The sequence below is a fragment of the Tachypleus tridentatus genome, chromosome 2 (assembly GCF_004210375.1).
Source record: "Tachypleus tridentatus isolate NWPU-2018 chromosome 2, ASM421037v1, whole genome shotgun sequence".
In the NCBI taxonomy this organism is placed as follows: Eukaryota; Metazoa; Arthropoda; class Merostomata; order Xiphosura; family Limulidae; genus Tachypleus; species Tachypleus tridentatus.
This window is the reverse complement of record NC_134826.1, coordinates 33534936-33551361: the sequence shown is the minus strand read 5'-3', so window position 1 is coordinate 33551361 and position 16426 is coordinate 33534936. Positions and strand designations below refer to the sequence as shown.

General features: G+C 34.7%; 1 protein-coding gene across 3 annotated transcripts in view; it reads right to left on the bottom strand.

Moving 5' to 3' along the window:
• Positions 1 to 16426, bottom strand: part of LOC143240572 (afadin- and alpha-actinin-binding protein-like) — an 86258-nt gene that overhangs the window by 22791 nt on the left and 47041 nt on the right. For all 3 annotated transcript variants that reach the window (XM_076483243.1, XM_076483234.1, XM_076483249.1), the window contains exons 7-8: positions 15966 to 16134; positions 6124 to 6304 (exon numbers count right to left, since the gene is read on the bottom strand). In XM_076483243.1, the coding sequence (XP_076339358.1) occupies positions 6124 to 6304; positions 15966 to 16134 (350 nt within the window). The remainder of the gene's footprint in view (positions 1 to 6123; positions 6305 to 15965; positions 16135 to 16426) is intronic.

The window sequence follows — 16426 nt, the reverse complement described above, 5'->3', positions numbered from 1 at the left end:
GCTTGCTCAGAATAGAAACAAAATTTGAGTCAAATCTAACCTGTAATTAGTGGCTAGTACACAGAAAAAGGAACTTACAAACTAGCTAACATTAGCTCTGAAAAGAAGTAAACATTAAAGAAAAAAAGAGTAATTAAATTCCAAATGCAAGTTTAAACTAAAGTAAACAAGATAGGAAAATAAGCATAAAAATCTAACTTAGCCATCAATGAGCAGAGAAAATATGAATGGCCTAAATTACTGCAGAAAGCTGGTTTATCCCATAAGTTCATAAACTCAATGAACATGGGTACACCTATGGGGAGTGACAAACACACTGAAAAATGTACTTCATATTTTCTGAGAAATACCTAACCTAGCACATTAGGTGAAGGTGTGGTAATGGGTGAAAAGTGCCATAGAAAGAAAGTTTCCACACAGTAGTTATATCCCTCTTCATAAAAACAATGTGAAAGGAAAAAAAATTGCCAATTGAATGTAAGATGTGAATTCTTCATAAACTAAAGCTTGTGCTTTCTCAGCAAAATTGTTGACTCTGAGAGCCAGCATCAGAACAATTGTCTACTTATGGCAGGAATTTTATCATTAGCCATATTAGATGTGGAATTCATGTGAACAAAATAGGATTTGAAAAACAGAAACATTTCTAAAACAAGTGAGAAGAAACAGGGGAAATTAAACATAAGTCAAAATAAGTGATCAAGCACAATCAAAATGTTGTAGTTACATAGAGAATGAGTTAAAACATACATTTATACACAAAAATGCCAAATCAAGAAAATGAGGATTGTGCTTGAATGGTTGGTTGGTTTAGCATTTTATGATGCAAAGCAACTAGGCCATCTGCACCAAACATCTGGTAAAAAGTTTAAAGTAAAGTAAAATTATTTGTATATCTAGTTTACAGCAGTAAGAGAGAAAGTACAGTAATACAAGTTTTGAAAGACTTTCTGTATCATAATTTTAATTATTATAACGAGTCAGGATGACTAACGGGTATGTTCAAACATCAGCATTAGTCACATGAAGTTGGTCTTTCTAGTCCTGATTTCGAGTTATTTGACATTACAGCCATTTCTAATTTCATACTGAACTAATTGTAGTTTAATTTGTAAAAAGAAATAAAATGAAAGTTTAATTTATGAATTAAAAACTTAAATAGCATTAAAGAGGCCAATGGCCTTTAAGAAAATAACATCATCTGTAAGGTGGACAGTGTCACCATCACCACTGACACTGTCCAATGTTATAGATAGACCTTAGGACAAATCACATCTAAAATGGTGTCGTTGTTCAGAGTCGTAACAAAAGCACGACAGTAAAATATGGATTATTGTGACCTGAGTGTCACACAGGCAACACACTGTTGCATCAGTCCCAGATAAAATAAAACGATGAGTTAAAAAACTGTGACCAATGTGTAGTATAGTAAGGACAACTTTCTCATCCTTATGGAAACAAGATGGCCAAAGTCCAATAGAGGGTTTTATTTAGAAAAGCTTGTTTTCACATTGCTAACTCCAAGTCAACTGCCAACTGGCATGGAGCTGAGTCTTGAATAGAGAACCATAATCCATGTATGGAATAGGCACAGTAGTGATAGTGTCAGAGCAGATAGATTTAGCTGTGGTGTCAGCAAACTCGTTCCCACGAATACCAATGTGGCCCAGTATCCAGAAAAACTGGACAAAAGTAGATGTTAAAGAGAAATGGGCTAGTCGGTTTTAAATATTAACGAGAACAGGGTGTGAACTAACGTGAAGTGATTCCAGGCCTAGTAGAGAACTAAGCGAGTCAGTGTAAATTGTGCAGTTTGAGTACTGCTTAGCTTCTATGTGATCCAGGGCAAGAGAAATGGCATACACTTTAGCAGTGAACATAGAAACTGTAGAGGGAATTCTGTATGCAACCACTGAACCACAACAAACCTTGGCAGAGTCAAACTGATTTTCAACCATCTGTATAAATATGAATGGCAGGATGGTGTGAAAGATGTTCAGCAAATACATGATGGCACTACCAATCAGGAGCATCTGCTTTTCTTATACGACTTCAAGAAAGGTCACATTTGGCGATTGTAATAAGTCAGGGTGGGATGGGCTGACCAGTAGATACAGTAATGTTATCCAAGGACAGACCCAATTCATCCAACTGTGTCTGGATATGAAGGCCAAAAGGAAAATTAGCTGATCATCTGTTCTGAAAAAGCATGGCTCACTGAGGAAAAAACACATCCCCATGTGGGATACCATGGTAAGGATCAAAGTTTGCTCTAGACTAGGAAAGTGTAAAAAGCCCTGGTGCAGCTACAAAGTACCTGATGATGAATGGGGTCCAGCATCTTCAAGGCCGAGGTCCTGGCAGAACCATAAACCAAAGACTCATAGTCTAGTTTTGACTGAATAAGAGCTTGATATATCTTTAGCATAGAACATCGATTCACACTAAGTGGTGGAAGAGAGGAGATGGAGGATGTTTAGTGCTGTTGTACATTTCACTCATAGCTGCTCAACGTGTGATATAAAGGCGAGTTTACGATCCAAGATAAGCCTCAACCCAAGAACTTTGTTCTCGGGAACCACAGGAAGCACAACATCACTGACACAGACCTCAGGATCAGGGTGAATACCTCTTTGGTGGCAAAAGTGCATACAAATGGTTTTAGAGAAAGAGAAGTTAAAATCGTCTGCCGTGGTCTACTTCAGTAAATGATGGAGGGCAGTCTGTAGCCATTGCACAATATACCTCATGTTCAACAACTGACATGAGATGTGAAAGTCGTCGACATAGAGTCCGTTTGCAACAGTAAGAGGGAGTTGTTCAGTGATGGCATTAAATCTTTATACTGAAAAGTGTGACACTCAAAACACAGCCTTGATGGACTCCTAGTTCCTGTAGAAATGAATGGGAAAGTGTGAAACTCATAAACTTGGAACAACCTGTCTATTTAAAATTTTTTAATCAAAATGGGCAAATGGCTATGCAACCCATATAAGTGGGTCTTGCAAAATGCCATACCTCCATGTAGAATCACAAGCCTTCTCAAGGTCAAAGAATATTAATACAAGATGTTGGCAGTTGAGAAAGGCTTCTCTGATTGACATTTCAAATTAAATCAGGTGGTCCATGGTGGAGTGTTGTTGCCAGAACCCACAATGAGTGGGCAAGAAGAGGTTGTTTGATTTGAGGAACCAAACAAGATGAGTATTACCAATCCTCTCTAACTTCTTACAAAGACAGCTCATCAAAACAACTAGATGGTAGTTTAAAGGAATCTTGGGATCTTTCCCAGACTTAGAGAAAGGTAGGACAATAACCTGGCACCAGGCATCAGGAAAAACATTCTCCTGCCAGATCCAGTTAAAATCAATCAGAAGAATAGCAAGAAAAGCAGGAGATAGATGATGCAGCATCTCGTAGCATATATCTTCAGGTCCAGCTGATGTACCGCCAGACCAATAAAGGGCCAGTTTGAGTTCCACCAGTGTATTTTCAAAGAGACGATCAGCTCAAAAGGAAAAAGGTGATTGCTCTGCCTGAGTATTAATGACTTAGAAGGTGGAGGATGAAGCAAAGGTTCTAGGTACCCAGCAAAAGCTTTCACGTAGAGTATCAATGCTCTAGGTATCAGATACTTCCTCGCTATCAGAGTGCAAGATCGAAAGATGACAGAATTATATTGTTCACTGACCTTCCAAATCTTGTCCCATATGACTTTGTAACTGGTGGTAGAAGAGATGCTAGTTGTGAACTTAATCCAAGATTCCTTCTGGCTGTGACATCTTATCTGCCACGTTGCAGGCAAGATTCCACCACGGACGAGGATACTGTGGAAAATGTGTCAAAGTTTTAGGAATACATTGAGCAGCTGCCTGTATAATAGAGTCAGTTACTGCTGCCTCGCAGTCATCTTATGATGGCTTACAGACAACGGCAGGATCAAGTTCTGTGAGAGCAGTAAAAGATGGCCAGCTGGCTTGAACCAGCTTCCACCAGGGCATGCAGGTCAGGTGTCATCAACCCCAGCCAGTCTTTCAAAGTGATAGTAAAATGATCAATGCCTTGTGGGTTACTGTCAACCTTCCATGAAAAGTGGGAGAATAGTAAAGGAGAGCAAACTGAGAGATCAATAATAGTAAAAGAAAAAGATTGTGACCTGAGAGCATATGTTCTAGGGAGTGACCTCTCCCGTCAATATCAGCACCTCCCCAGAAGAGATTGGATCCATAAGTCCCCCCATATTATAAAGGGAGAGGAAAACTGTTCAATGACAGCATCAATGTCTGGTTGATCATAGGCCTCTTCAGGAGACAGGTACAGAGAACAAACAGTGATGGTACTACCCAAGGAAACACGGATAGCTACGCCTCCAAGGGTGTGTTGAGTGGCAAAGACAGGGTGGGCACACACTTACTGACCAACAGTGCCACCTCTTGATGCACTCGTCCATCACACAACCTATTATTTCTATACAAAAAAAACTGTTGAAAGATAACTTTATTGGCAGGTTTTAAAAGTGTTTTTTTTGTAAGGAAAGACATACACGATGGTAAGTAGCAATGACTGCTTTGATGTCATCCAGATTAGAACATAAACCTCGACAGTTCCATTGTATCAATGTGGCTGTTTTGATATATACATAGGCAAACTGGGTGGAGAACCCTTCTGTTTCGGGTCACGTCCTTTTTCTTTATCTGAGAAAGGTCTATCGACCTCCATGGATCCTTCCCTGGACTGATTGGGCAGGTCTTTGCCATTAAAACTGAGGACATGAACAAATGATTATTTTGCATCTTGGGATTGGAGAAGATGTACCTGAGGAAATGCCCATACCTGGAACCAAAGGAAATGAATCTTAAGGTTTGCTGGAATTAATGTTAGGGGCAGAGGTAGATGTTGATATTGATTTATCAACTTGCTTAACCATGGAGGTCAAAGATTTTTTATATGGTTTGAGAACAATTCTTTTGGAGGCACAGAGAGATCTGTTTGCTTTACCACTGTAGTAGTGGAAGGAAGTGAGGACTATACCCAAACAACAGCATCAGACATTGTCCACAACACCTGTTGAGAACATCTAACACTGGTACTTGGTTAACCCTAGCCCAAGTGGACCAGCTGATTGACCCTAGGTGGGGCCACCACAAGGCTGCCCGTCTACAGGAATTCAAAGCAAAAGTGGTGTGTTAGGGTTAGACCCCTCAACAACTAGGATCTTCTCCTCCCCTTCATAGGTTGACATACATGTCAAACTCGTGAGTGGATGTTTATATCCCAGAGGAGGTAAACTGAAAGAACAGAAACTTCTCTAGGAGGCCCCCTTACCACATACAAGAATCCACACTGAGGGGGAACAGTAGAGGGAGCTATCTGCACTCGTATACGTGGTCCAGTATTATCAGTTAACTAGTTATATGATCAAGCACATGTTGTTGCAATGTTGCAAAAATGAATGAGTTTAAAAGACTGGTTTATTGTTGAAAATTTCAGCAATGCTTAGATGGCAAATTAAGGTTGAGATAGCTTTGGGTAAGTAGGGAAAGTAATGTTTTGGAAATCATAATCATTCGAGGAATAGGATACTATTTAGTTGAAGAAATGTTGCACATTTCGTCAGAAAACCTTTTCTTTTTTTCTCAAATTTTTATATGTATATAGTTAAACAAAAAACAGAAACTTACAAAGTGAAGAATAAGTAATTGTGTTCATGGAAGTTAGAAACACAGAATTAAAAAAAGTTGAGATCCATAAAAAAAAGAACATGATATAGTTCTTGAAAGTTAGTGGAGACCATCAGATTTTAAAGCAAAATTAAATGTGAACTTAAAACAAATTTTATGATCCTTGAAATAACTAAAGAAGTCATTAAAAAACTTTGCTACTTATGGTTTTGTCTAAATTATTTGGTGGAAATTAGAACTTCTAACAATTGTAACGCACATGTACTCATTCTCGAGGAGATAAGATGTGAAAGTTACCATAATTTACAAGGTTTTGTTGATAACATTTAAATAAACAGTTATTACTCATAATAAATGTATATATGCAAATTTTTCATTCAGAGAAATATAGTTCTTTATGAATATCATAACTATTACAAGAGAAAATTTGAACAAATCATACCAAGATTGTTATTCTTTTCTTTGAGGATCTCTTTTATCTTTTGACACTTAGTGCTGATTATTTCCTCAATTCTGTTACAAACAATACTGTATGGCATCTGGAAGTGTGGACTGGGTAGTATATTTCTGGATGTTACACTAGCAGAATGCAACTTTACTTCTGAGAATTCTTCTTCTTCTTTCTGAAGTAAAGAGCAAGAGTTACTTCTATCTTAATACACGTTACTTTGTTTAAATAGCTCAAAGAAGATACAAGATAGATGTAGCTACCTGCATGTAAGATCTTTTACTAATTTACTTTAAGTACTTCATTGAATATGCAATTCACTGATTTGTTCACAGACAATTTAGTAATTCCTTTTCCTACACAAATAGAGCTTTCTGAGAAAAAAAATTAAGGCAGATAACATTTCAGAAATGTACAAGATGAAGGAAATACAGAAGTGAAATGGGTATCTAAAATTATTATGTCATATACAGAAGATGAAAGGAGACCAAAGGCAAAGACCTTTTAGCCAATCCACAAGGAAATACATGCTGCAATAACATTATAGTCAAAGTAAAAGCAGATATCTAGACTTGCATTAAAGTATAAGACCTGACGAACATAAGTTGTGTTTTACATAGTTTTCAAAACTTAAGTCATTAAAGTAGCATTTATTCTGCCATGAGACTGCAATGATTCAAACAACACAAGATTTTATTTTATGTTTTCTAGCAAATTACAATTATTTTTAAAGCCTTACCAGGAAGAGTGTGTATAGAAAACAAAAATTCTACCTCTTAGAAAAAGTAAATTATTCAATCTAAAAATGTTCACATTTTTGTCAAAGCAAATTAAATAATATATTTTATCTGAATATTAAACTACATAAATTTCCAAGTTGCTAAAAACTGTTTAACTTTTTCTTGTACAAAGTTTTACTGGAAGAAGTATTAGCAACATCAGGCATGACTTTAATACGAGTACAGATAACTCCTTAATTCTTAGTATCATTCACTATTTAAATTTAGTAAGTCCCTAGCCACAAAGCCATTCCATGATCCTAGTTTAGCTAGAATGTTTATTTACTGAACTGCCACAGTTAAAACTTAGTGATATTCTTAAAATAGTAATGAGACTACCTTTGTTTTGAGATTCATATGTGGGAAAGTTTATGTTTCATATCTATTATATTCAGTGATTTAAACAGTAAGTAACAAATGATTTCCCTCAAAATACTTCAACGTTTTTACAGATAGGTCAATGTGTACATGTTTTGACATTTCTACAGAGGTATATTTAGCATTTAATTTTTTTTTAACCAATTTATGTCAGTAAATCTGCAAGCAAATCACAGTTATAATTCATGTTATAATTTCTTAATCTTAAAATGAAATATTTAATAAATTCTAAATATTCATTATTCTGTGGAATCTGATGCTCTGATCTTCTTAGGTTGTTTTGTTTTTTAATCACTTATAGGTTTCAAAGTTTTCAATCAATTATAAACACAACCGTTAAACCAAGTTCCTCCATTCTGTCAGAGTTTTAGTGAATTTTCTAGCTCACACAGTGTATATTAAATATACATATTTTTAACCAATAAAAAAACAACAATACAATATACCACCCTGTTATATTCCTTTGTTTATATTTTGACAGTCACAGGAGATTCCAATAAAATGTTGATGTGTGTTGAAGTCAATGCTCTGGGCAGTAATGGAAAAGTTTGAACCTATTTATAGCTTAGTTAAAAAGCCAAATAAATTATAGTAGTTTTACAATATTCTATTCTAGTGCCTGATAAACTTTTTAAGTTCCTAAATGTCTATTTGAAAGCTGCATGAATTATCTGTGGATAGCTAACTTAATGTGAAAATAATAATCTTATCAAAGTACATTCCTGTGTACAAACAGGCACATAGCTAAGGTGAGTACTATATTTCTTGTTTTATATTGATATATACATATATTTAAAAGTATATTTAAAAAAATAACTAAAATGTAAAAATGATAAACTTATTAGCTTAGATAAAAAACTTAAAAGAAAAATTTATTGTGATCACTCCTCAAAGAATGTACAGGGTTTGATATCACATGATGCAACCTCAAACTCTTTAATCTACTGCCAAGAGATGGTTCGAAGTACAATAATAAAACCATAAAATTAAAATAAAAGATGTAAAACAATTAATTATCCTTGATTTCTAACTGTATCTGTTTGTTATAATCTGTACTTATTCTGGAAAAAAAATTATTTTGATTTTATCTCACATTTTTGAACTTTTCCTTTTATTACAGTTAGTATTAGAAATACTCATTTAGTATTTAGGAGTTGATAAATTAATGTTACCTTCTTATGACATCAAGATATGTACTTAGAGTAAAATTAAAATTAACCTCACAAACAGCAGATGTCCTTAAGTATACTTTTCTTATTCTTCTACTTGTAAAAAAATTAGAATGTACTGTTTCATTAGTTGGTCACCCCTGCCATTAAAAATATTTTTGGCTGTAATCCCATTAATAACTAATGGAGTTTGGTCAGCTTAAGTTCAGGTTAGTCCTAAATGTGAGTATTAATTTAAGAATGTATAAAAATCTCTATAGTACAAAATAAAATTAAAAAATAATTTCATATGTTTAATAGTTTAACCAATACTATTAATAAAGTAACAATAAATAAATAATGTAGTATACCTTATTTAGAAACACTAGCTGTTGACTTGAAGTTCTTTGAAAAATGTTACCAATGAAACTAGTTAAGCCACTCTTACTGTAACATTTTTGACAAATTGATGATGATACATTACTGTTTAAACTGTATTGAGATAGTAACAGTAATTTCCCTATAGTACAACCATAAATTAATGTTCATGAAGACAGACATAATAAATAAGAATACAAAACACTTCATAAAATTCATGAAAATATAAAATTTTAAGTGCAATACAAAGAAGAGCATCCCAAGGCTGTGTGTTTAACACTATTATTCTTAACAAACACATACAATTAGCTACAGGAGGAAATAAATAATGGTCATTCTTTTGTAAAAGCAAAAAAGAAAACCCATTACAATTCTTGAAGGTTCAATGAAAATGCAACTTAAAAAAGAAAGTTACAGCACTGATTAGTTCAGCAAAGAATACAGTTATCAAAAAATAACTAATGATGTAATGTCATACTAAGTACAGGATTATTCATATAACTAATAATAACTGTACATAATAATAATAACCTTAGCTGACAGGAGGTAAAAACAATGGTACTCAGTATTCTAAGATGGTTTTCCATTACACTAAATAATATCCCAAGGAATTCAAGTGTTAAGTTGAAAACTTTTAATAGGCCATGATCCTCAGTAAAACTTTTAAATCTATAATATGTTGAATTTCCACAGCATTGAATGAATTTTGTGTTTAAAATATGCAATCAGAAATCTCAACCTCACTCAGTAAAGTCTTCAAAAATTCACAGACTAATCTCTGGTAAAATACTTTATTAAAATTGCTGAATTATTCTGTACAACACACTTGTAATATAATATTAAGCACTAATAAAATTCCAAGAAAATACATGATACTTTCAGAGTTACAGTTTCATTTGGTTACTAAAATTAAACAACTATATGTATTGGGTAATGTAATGATCTTATAAACAGTTTTTGGTGTTTGAGAACATTGTTATGTTACTCAACAGAACTTCATTAATATATTAAATATGTTTTAACTTCATAAAACACAACTAATGCATCTTACTTTCTGCAACCTCAACAACTATAAGTGTTTATACATTGTGATACTTCAAAGTTTGAAAGTTGAATGGCCAAAGAGGAACTATTCCAATGTTTTAAGCAATTTCTTAAAATTATGGAATTACATTACCAAGTTTGGAATCTCTATATTAATTATATATTATTTTTTTATGCAAGGCCATTTCCAACCAACCACAGACCACAAGGTGGTAGGAAAGAGGAATGTCATGGTGGGAAAAAGCAATCTGCAATATACACTGCTGGCCAAAATCTTAAGGCCAATGAACATAAAGAAAAAATATTCATTTAGCATTGTTAGACTCAACCACTTATTTGAGTAAAGCTTCAAAAGATGAAAATAAGAAAAGGGAAAATAAAAATAAAAAACTTTTTTAGCATTTAATAGGGAAAATGTGAACACTATGAAATTAGCCTAAATACTAGCTGATCAAAAGTTTAAAACCATACTGAAATGAAGCATTAATCAGTAAACACGTAATGAAATTTAGTCATTTGTGTTCAAGCATTAGCATTGTCAACATCCCCCTCTGACATCTCCTGTGTTACATTGGGTAAAAAATTGGCAAAGGCTAAAAGGTTGACAGAGTTTGAACATGGCAGAATTGTTGAATTGCAAAAGCAAGGTCTCTCTCAACGTACCATTGCTGGTGAGATCGTGCATATTAAACCTGCTGTTGCAAATTTCTTAAAAGACCCTGAGGGATATGGAACAAGAATTACAAGTGGTCGGCCCAAGAAATTTTTGCTGGCGTTGAGCAGGAGGATATGACACCAGCTAAATACCAGCTAGTATTTAGGCTAATTTCAGTGTTCACATTTTCCCTATTAAATGCTAAAAAAGTTTTTATTTTTATTTTCCCTTTTCTTATTGTCATCTTTTGAAGCTCTACTGAAATAAGTGGTTAAGTCTAACAACACAAAATGCATATTTTGTCTTTATGTTCATTGGCCTTAAGATTTTGGCCAGAAGTGTATAAATATTAATATAGCATGATACTACAACCAAAACCTGAATACATCTAGAACTGTACATCAGGAATGTGGTAATTACAACATGCCATTAACACCTGCAGAATGTTACCTATTGTCAACTGAATTGTATGATTCACCACTCAAGCAAACTGGATTTTATGGTCCATCACCCCAATGGTTAGGAAATGGTAAATTGAAAGGACTCTCATACTCCATTAGAAGATAAAAGGGAAAAAATGTGTTAGAGAATCTGAAGGACCAATCACAGGAGAAAGTGCAAAGGGCAACTGTAATATCCTATTTTGAAAAGTAGAGCTACCACATCATTGAAGTCAATCAATGAACATCTGGTGGCATCTGGAAATCTGTATCCTGTTTGTGGTAGAAAGAGTCTTAAGGCTACAGAGTACGAGAGAAGGTAGTGATCCCTCTCTGCTTTAATAATGATTATCCACAAGTGTAAAGTCTGGAAAAAATATACGTGTGAAGCAAAAGACCACTATTGGTTGTATGGAACACCCCCCCCTAAAAGGTGCATGTAATCTAATCTTACAATATAATTAGTTTAGCAAAGATGACAATTGAATGGAGACACACAATTAACACCTGCCAGCATCTGGAATTGTACATTAGCTCTACAATAAGTAGAGATACAATGTAATTTCCATGAGTCTGGCCACAGGATGGATTGTGCATATCCCTCCCCTCTCCCCCCCAAAAAAAAACTATATCAGGCACCACTCACCACTCACAATACATCAGCAAAAAGGCCCCTGTAAGTGAAGAAATAACTAAAACATACTATTCACCAGTCATAATGACATCATAGTGTACAAGGTGTTCATTGGAGGTAAACAAAAATCTGCTCAGCAAGAAATGGCCAAGTGATGTAAATGATATGAAATACAGATATGAGCTGTAGTCCACATACCAGATTCAATTATGACCTTCAAACAAAGGTAGAAACAGGTGGCCAAGGACATGGTGATGTGAAGGATTTGATGAGAAGATATTTTTAAAAAGCAAAATCCTTAAGGCAAAAAAAGAAGAATACACCTACCTAATGAGCAGATGAATACAACTTGTCAGGTTAATGGGAGAGAGTTCCCAGGACAGGAATGGATTCTATGTAATAAATAAGTGGTTTCAGAAACCATGTAAAGGAGCAGTGTAAGTAAGATAACATTAGAGGCCCAGACCAGACACAGGAAGCAGTCAGGATAAGCACGGTCATAAATGTGAGAATTGGAGGATAAGGAAAATCCAGATTGTCAGGAAAGGGACTGGACAAAATCCATGCATGAAGTTGGAGGGTGGAACTGAATGAAGAAAATAAAGTAATGTGGGAGAAAAAAAGCAAAGGAGGTGGAAGTCAAACTGAAAGCCTCTGCAGAAGTGGAAACCATGCCTGAACACACCAAAATGAAACTACTAGGAGCACACGACATGGAGTGGTCTGGATCACTGAAAGGACCCTAAGAGGAATACAAATAGTAGGATATGCATACTAGTAATATCATTTATAGTACTGGCTGAGAGCATTTACAGCTTCTGATAAAGGATAAGAAAAAAATGACCAAAAACCGGGAAGCAACTTTGTATGAACAACAGATTCGACCTGAGAAGAAATGAAAAGGACTCGGTTGTCCAGGCCTCTAGCATGAAGCAGTTGAGTGAACAATCTCACTACTCTACAGAAAGCACAAGGAGCTGAGGCCAAGCCAAGCTGAAGAGCTTGAAACTGATAAACACACACCCCTGATAATAAAATAAGGAAGTACCAGGACGCCTTGGAGATGGCAATGTATAGATAGGCATTTGACATGTCAACCTTTGTCATCTCCAATCTGGACTCAAAACTCACCAAAGGGTTACGTAAGATTTCAACTTGAATTTGGATATGATCGTGAAATGGTTCCAGGATGATAAATCTATAACAAGTAGCTAATGTCTCATATTTCTGGTTTGACAAACAGATTAAAGTAAAAGCTCCAGTTGAGAAGGTTCCTCAAATCCTATGGCCTATTTCAAAAGTAAGTTCCAAACTGCCTTCTGTAGATGCTGGGTGTAGGGCAAAGCAGGATGGGAACATAAGTGAAAGGCCAGACCCACACATAGTGAAAAAAAAACAAAAAAACTCTGTCTGGCCCCAAGCAAAACTTGATTTAAAATAGATGAAGAATGAGAAGACAGCACCAGCAAAGGCTTAGTTAGATGGAGAGGGAAAAACAGAAACAACAGAATAAGATTAGAACAAACAAGTAACTAACAAGGATAATGAATTATACATATGACTGGATGGAACTTGGGCCTCCAATAAGTCAGGAAAACACCCAAACACATCTTCATGGGAAAAAAAATAGAACCCTAAAAGATTCAGGTAAATGAAAGAATGACATTTCAACCCTGAAGGTTACGAACAGCATATAAGCCATGAATAAAGAACCAGGGTCAAAGATAAAACACATGCCATTGTAGTAAACAAAAGGCTCTGATCATTATCTGAAAACTCTTCAAAAGACAAGTGAATTGCCTGAGCCAGCAAATACATGAAGAAGTGTGAACAAAATCAGTGTAAAAAAAGGGAAGGATCACTAAATATTGACTTGTAGATTCCTCACCCAGGAGGTTAAGTTGAGAACCACAGGATATAGGAGGAAAGGACAAGACAACACAGAGCTGATTAATTAATTTTACAAAGGATGAAGGAGGGCTGAGTAAATCCTCTGGTATCACTTATGACTTCAGGAGAGAGGGAGAAGAATGCCCAAATCCTTGTCCCCAGAGATATGACAAGATATTCCTCATAGTGATGGTGAAGGTTGGATGAATGTGGACATTTCTTGTTGAATAATTACTGTCACATCCACAGCCAATAATTGAGTCCTCAACCCAATAGTAGCAGTTGGGAAGCCCACAACAGCAGTAACGGCTGAAGAATTGTAACTACAGGCAACTGCGAGCACATAGTGAGAATTCTAAACTTAAAGAAAATAAGTTAGAAAATTAAGAAAACCAATTTTTCACAATTTAAGGATGTGAAAAATTAATGAAAAACAAAGTCTGTAGTATAATGGAAAATACCAAAAAAATTGGTAGGAAACACAAGCACATCTGATGGTACTACTGCCACTTGAGAAGTGATTAACAAATGCAAACACGGAGAAGGCACTAGTTTCAATAGTGGTTATGTTGTGTTCCTAATGGTGTAAAGTTGCTGCATAATTATTTACATGTGGATATGCAGAATAGGGAGGTAAAAGGGTAAGGTGAGCATTTAAATTTGCATTGACAGAGGACAGTACTATTGAGTAAAGCTATTTTGTGAATGAAGATAAGATATTGTATCGGAAGTATAATTCAGTGCATAATTTGCAAAAAAAATGCAGTGGTCACTGACTCAGCAATTGACCACAAGAACACCTAAATCATAATAAACTGGGGAACTGAGACATCTATAGGCCAACATTTCACCACCAATAATCATACAGTTGATGACTTATCAATTCTAGAATTTATTCATGTTCCAATAGACATTCACAAAAGAAAATGACTGAAAAGAGATTAATCTACAAGCTGAAAATCCTATAACCATCTACATCAATGCCAAATTTGGGGTCTGCTATTAGAGAATGCTGTAAAAGTGATTTCACAAAATATCTATGTTCCCTTGGTTGGGTGAAAAGTTTTACCTTTGTGCAAACCAAACCTTGGGGCAGAGGCAATTTGTTTAGCACTATTTAGAATTTAGTAAGTCCAACAGTTTAGTAGAAGAGGTTTTTTGGGGAAATCCCCATGTTCCCCAAGGCATAGAGTGAAACATTTTATCCTTGTGCAATTCTTGGAGCAAAATGATTTATTTGGTACAATTGAGTAGTTGGTAAGAGCTAGTGATTTAAAAAGAGTTATGTGACACACAGACAGTGAATTATATAAAACTAAAAGACAAATATATAGCCTTATAAAAGTAACAGTTTAATAGTTATTTTCATTATATAAGGAAATGCAATTAAAATATTAAAAACCAAAAGTTTTATTTTATTAGATAACTTAAGATTTGTTTTCTTTTCATTTCACAATTAATGTGTTTCATTTTTTGTAGAATGTTATTTCAATGGTATCTATACAATTAGTTTGACAAACTGTGATTACGTAATGCAGATAGCTTCCAAATGTTCCATACCTGGTTAAATTTAAATGCTAAATAACTTACAACCCACTTTATTCATGTGTATTCAGTAGCAGGGTCATATATTTCAGTTAAGAATGTGTGTTTCTTATAGCACAGCCACATCAGGCTATCTGCTGAGCCCACCAAGGGGAAATGAACCCTTGATTTTAGCATTGTAAATCTGTAGACTTACTGCTGTACCAGCAGGAGGCAATTGAGAATGTAAATAACTGAACATTTAAGCATACAATTTACTATTGACTTAAACTCTGATATTGCTGTTACAAATTTAAATCCTATAATGACAAAATTGTGAGATTTGAGATTTATGCACTTTGTTTTTTGATATTTAATATAATTTTGGCTAAAGAAGAAACAAAAAGGTTTGGTTTGTTTTGAATTTTGCACAAAGTTACTTGAGGGCTATCTCCACTAGCCATCCCTATTTTAGCAGTGTAAGACTAGAGGGAAGGCAGCTAGTCATCATCATCCACTGCCAACTCTTGGGCTACTCTTTTACCAATGAATAGTGGAATGGACTGTCACATTATAATGCCCCTATGGCTGAAAGGTCAAGCATATTTGATGTGATGGGGATTCAAACCCACAATCCTCAGATAATGAGTCAAGTGTCTTAACAACTTGCCCAGAAACAAAAAAGATCAGTTGTCATTCTTTGCAGCAAAAGCTTGATAAAGACCATTAGAGATGCATCTTGCTAAACTTTAACTTGAAGAATCAGAGCAATTTAATAAAAAAAATATTACACAGGTATTCAGGTTTTAAGATGAAAATTAATTAAAAGATAAAAATTAATATGAAATGTAAGTATATGTAAAAATGATATTTTATGAAATGATACCCTTGCAATTATAGTTACACTGTATATTTTGCTAATAAAATAATTCCTGTTTTTAATATTTAATGTATCTGTTCTCTTACTTTCACTCCATTATGATTTTCTCCACACTCTAAAGGTTGATCAAATAATGCCTGCAATTGATCTTGAAGATAGCAGAGAGTGTCACGAAGCTTAGCATTTTCTTCCACGAGTTCCTGGTATCTAGATTCATAATTTTCAAAGACTTCCTGCTGAAACTGTTCTTCCTGTCTAGAACATAATATATATACATATACACACACACACAAATAAAACTCCAACAAGAACAAATAATGAACATTTCAAAAGTAAAATACAGTGATGAAAACTTTCTTGCATCATCTAATTTTTGCACACTTATCTTTATAATCACCATATACTTTGAGGCACTAATGCACATAGGTGTAAATGTATTTTACAGATGATGCAGTGTTGTCTATTTATTACATCAGCAACTTTACAGGCTATCTGCTTATTGCATCAACCTCATGTACATAAAACCCTTCCATGGATAAGTCTAATA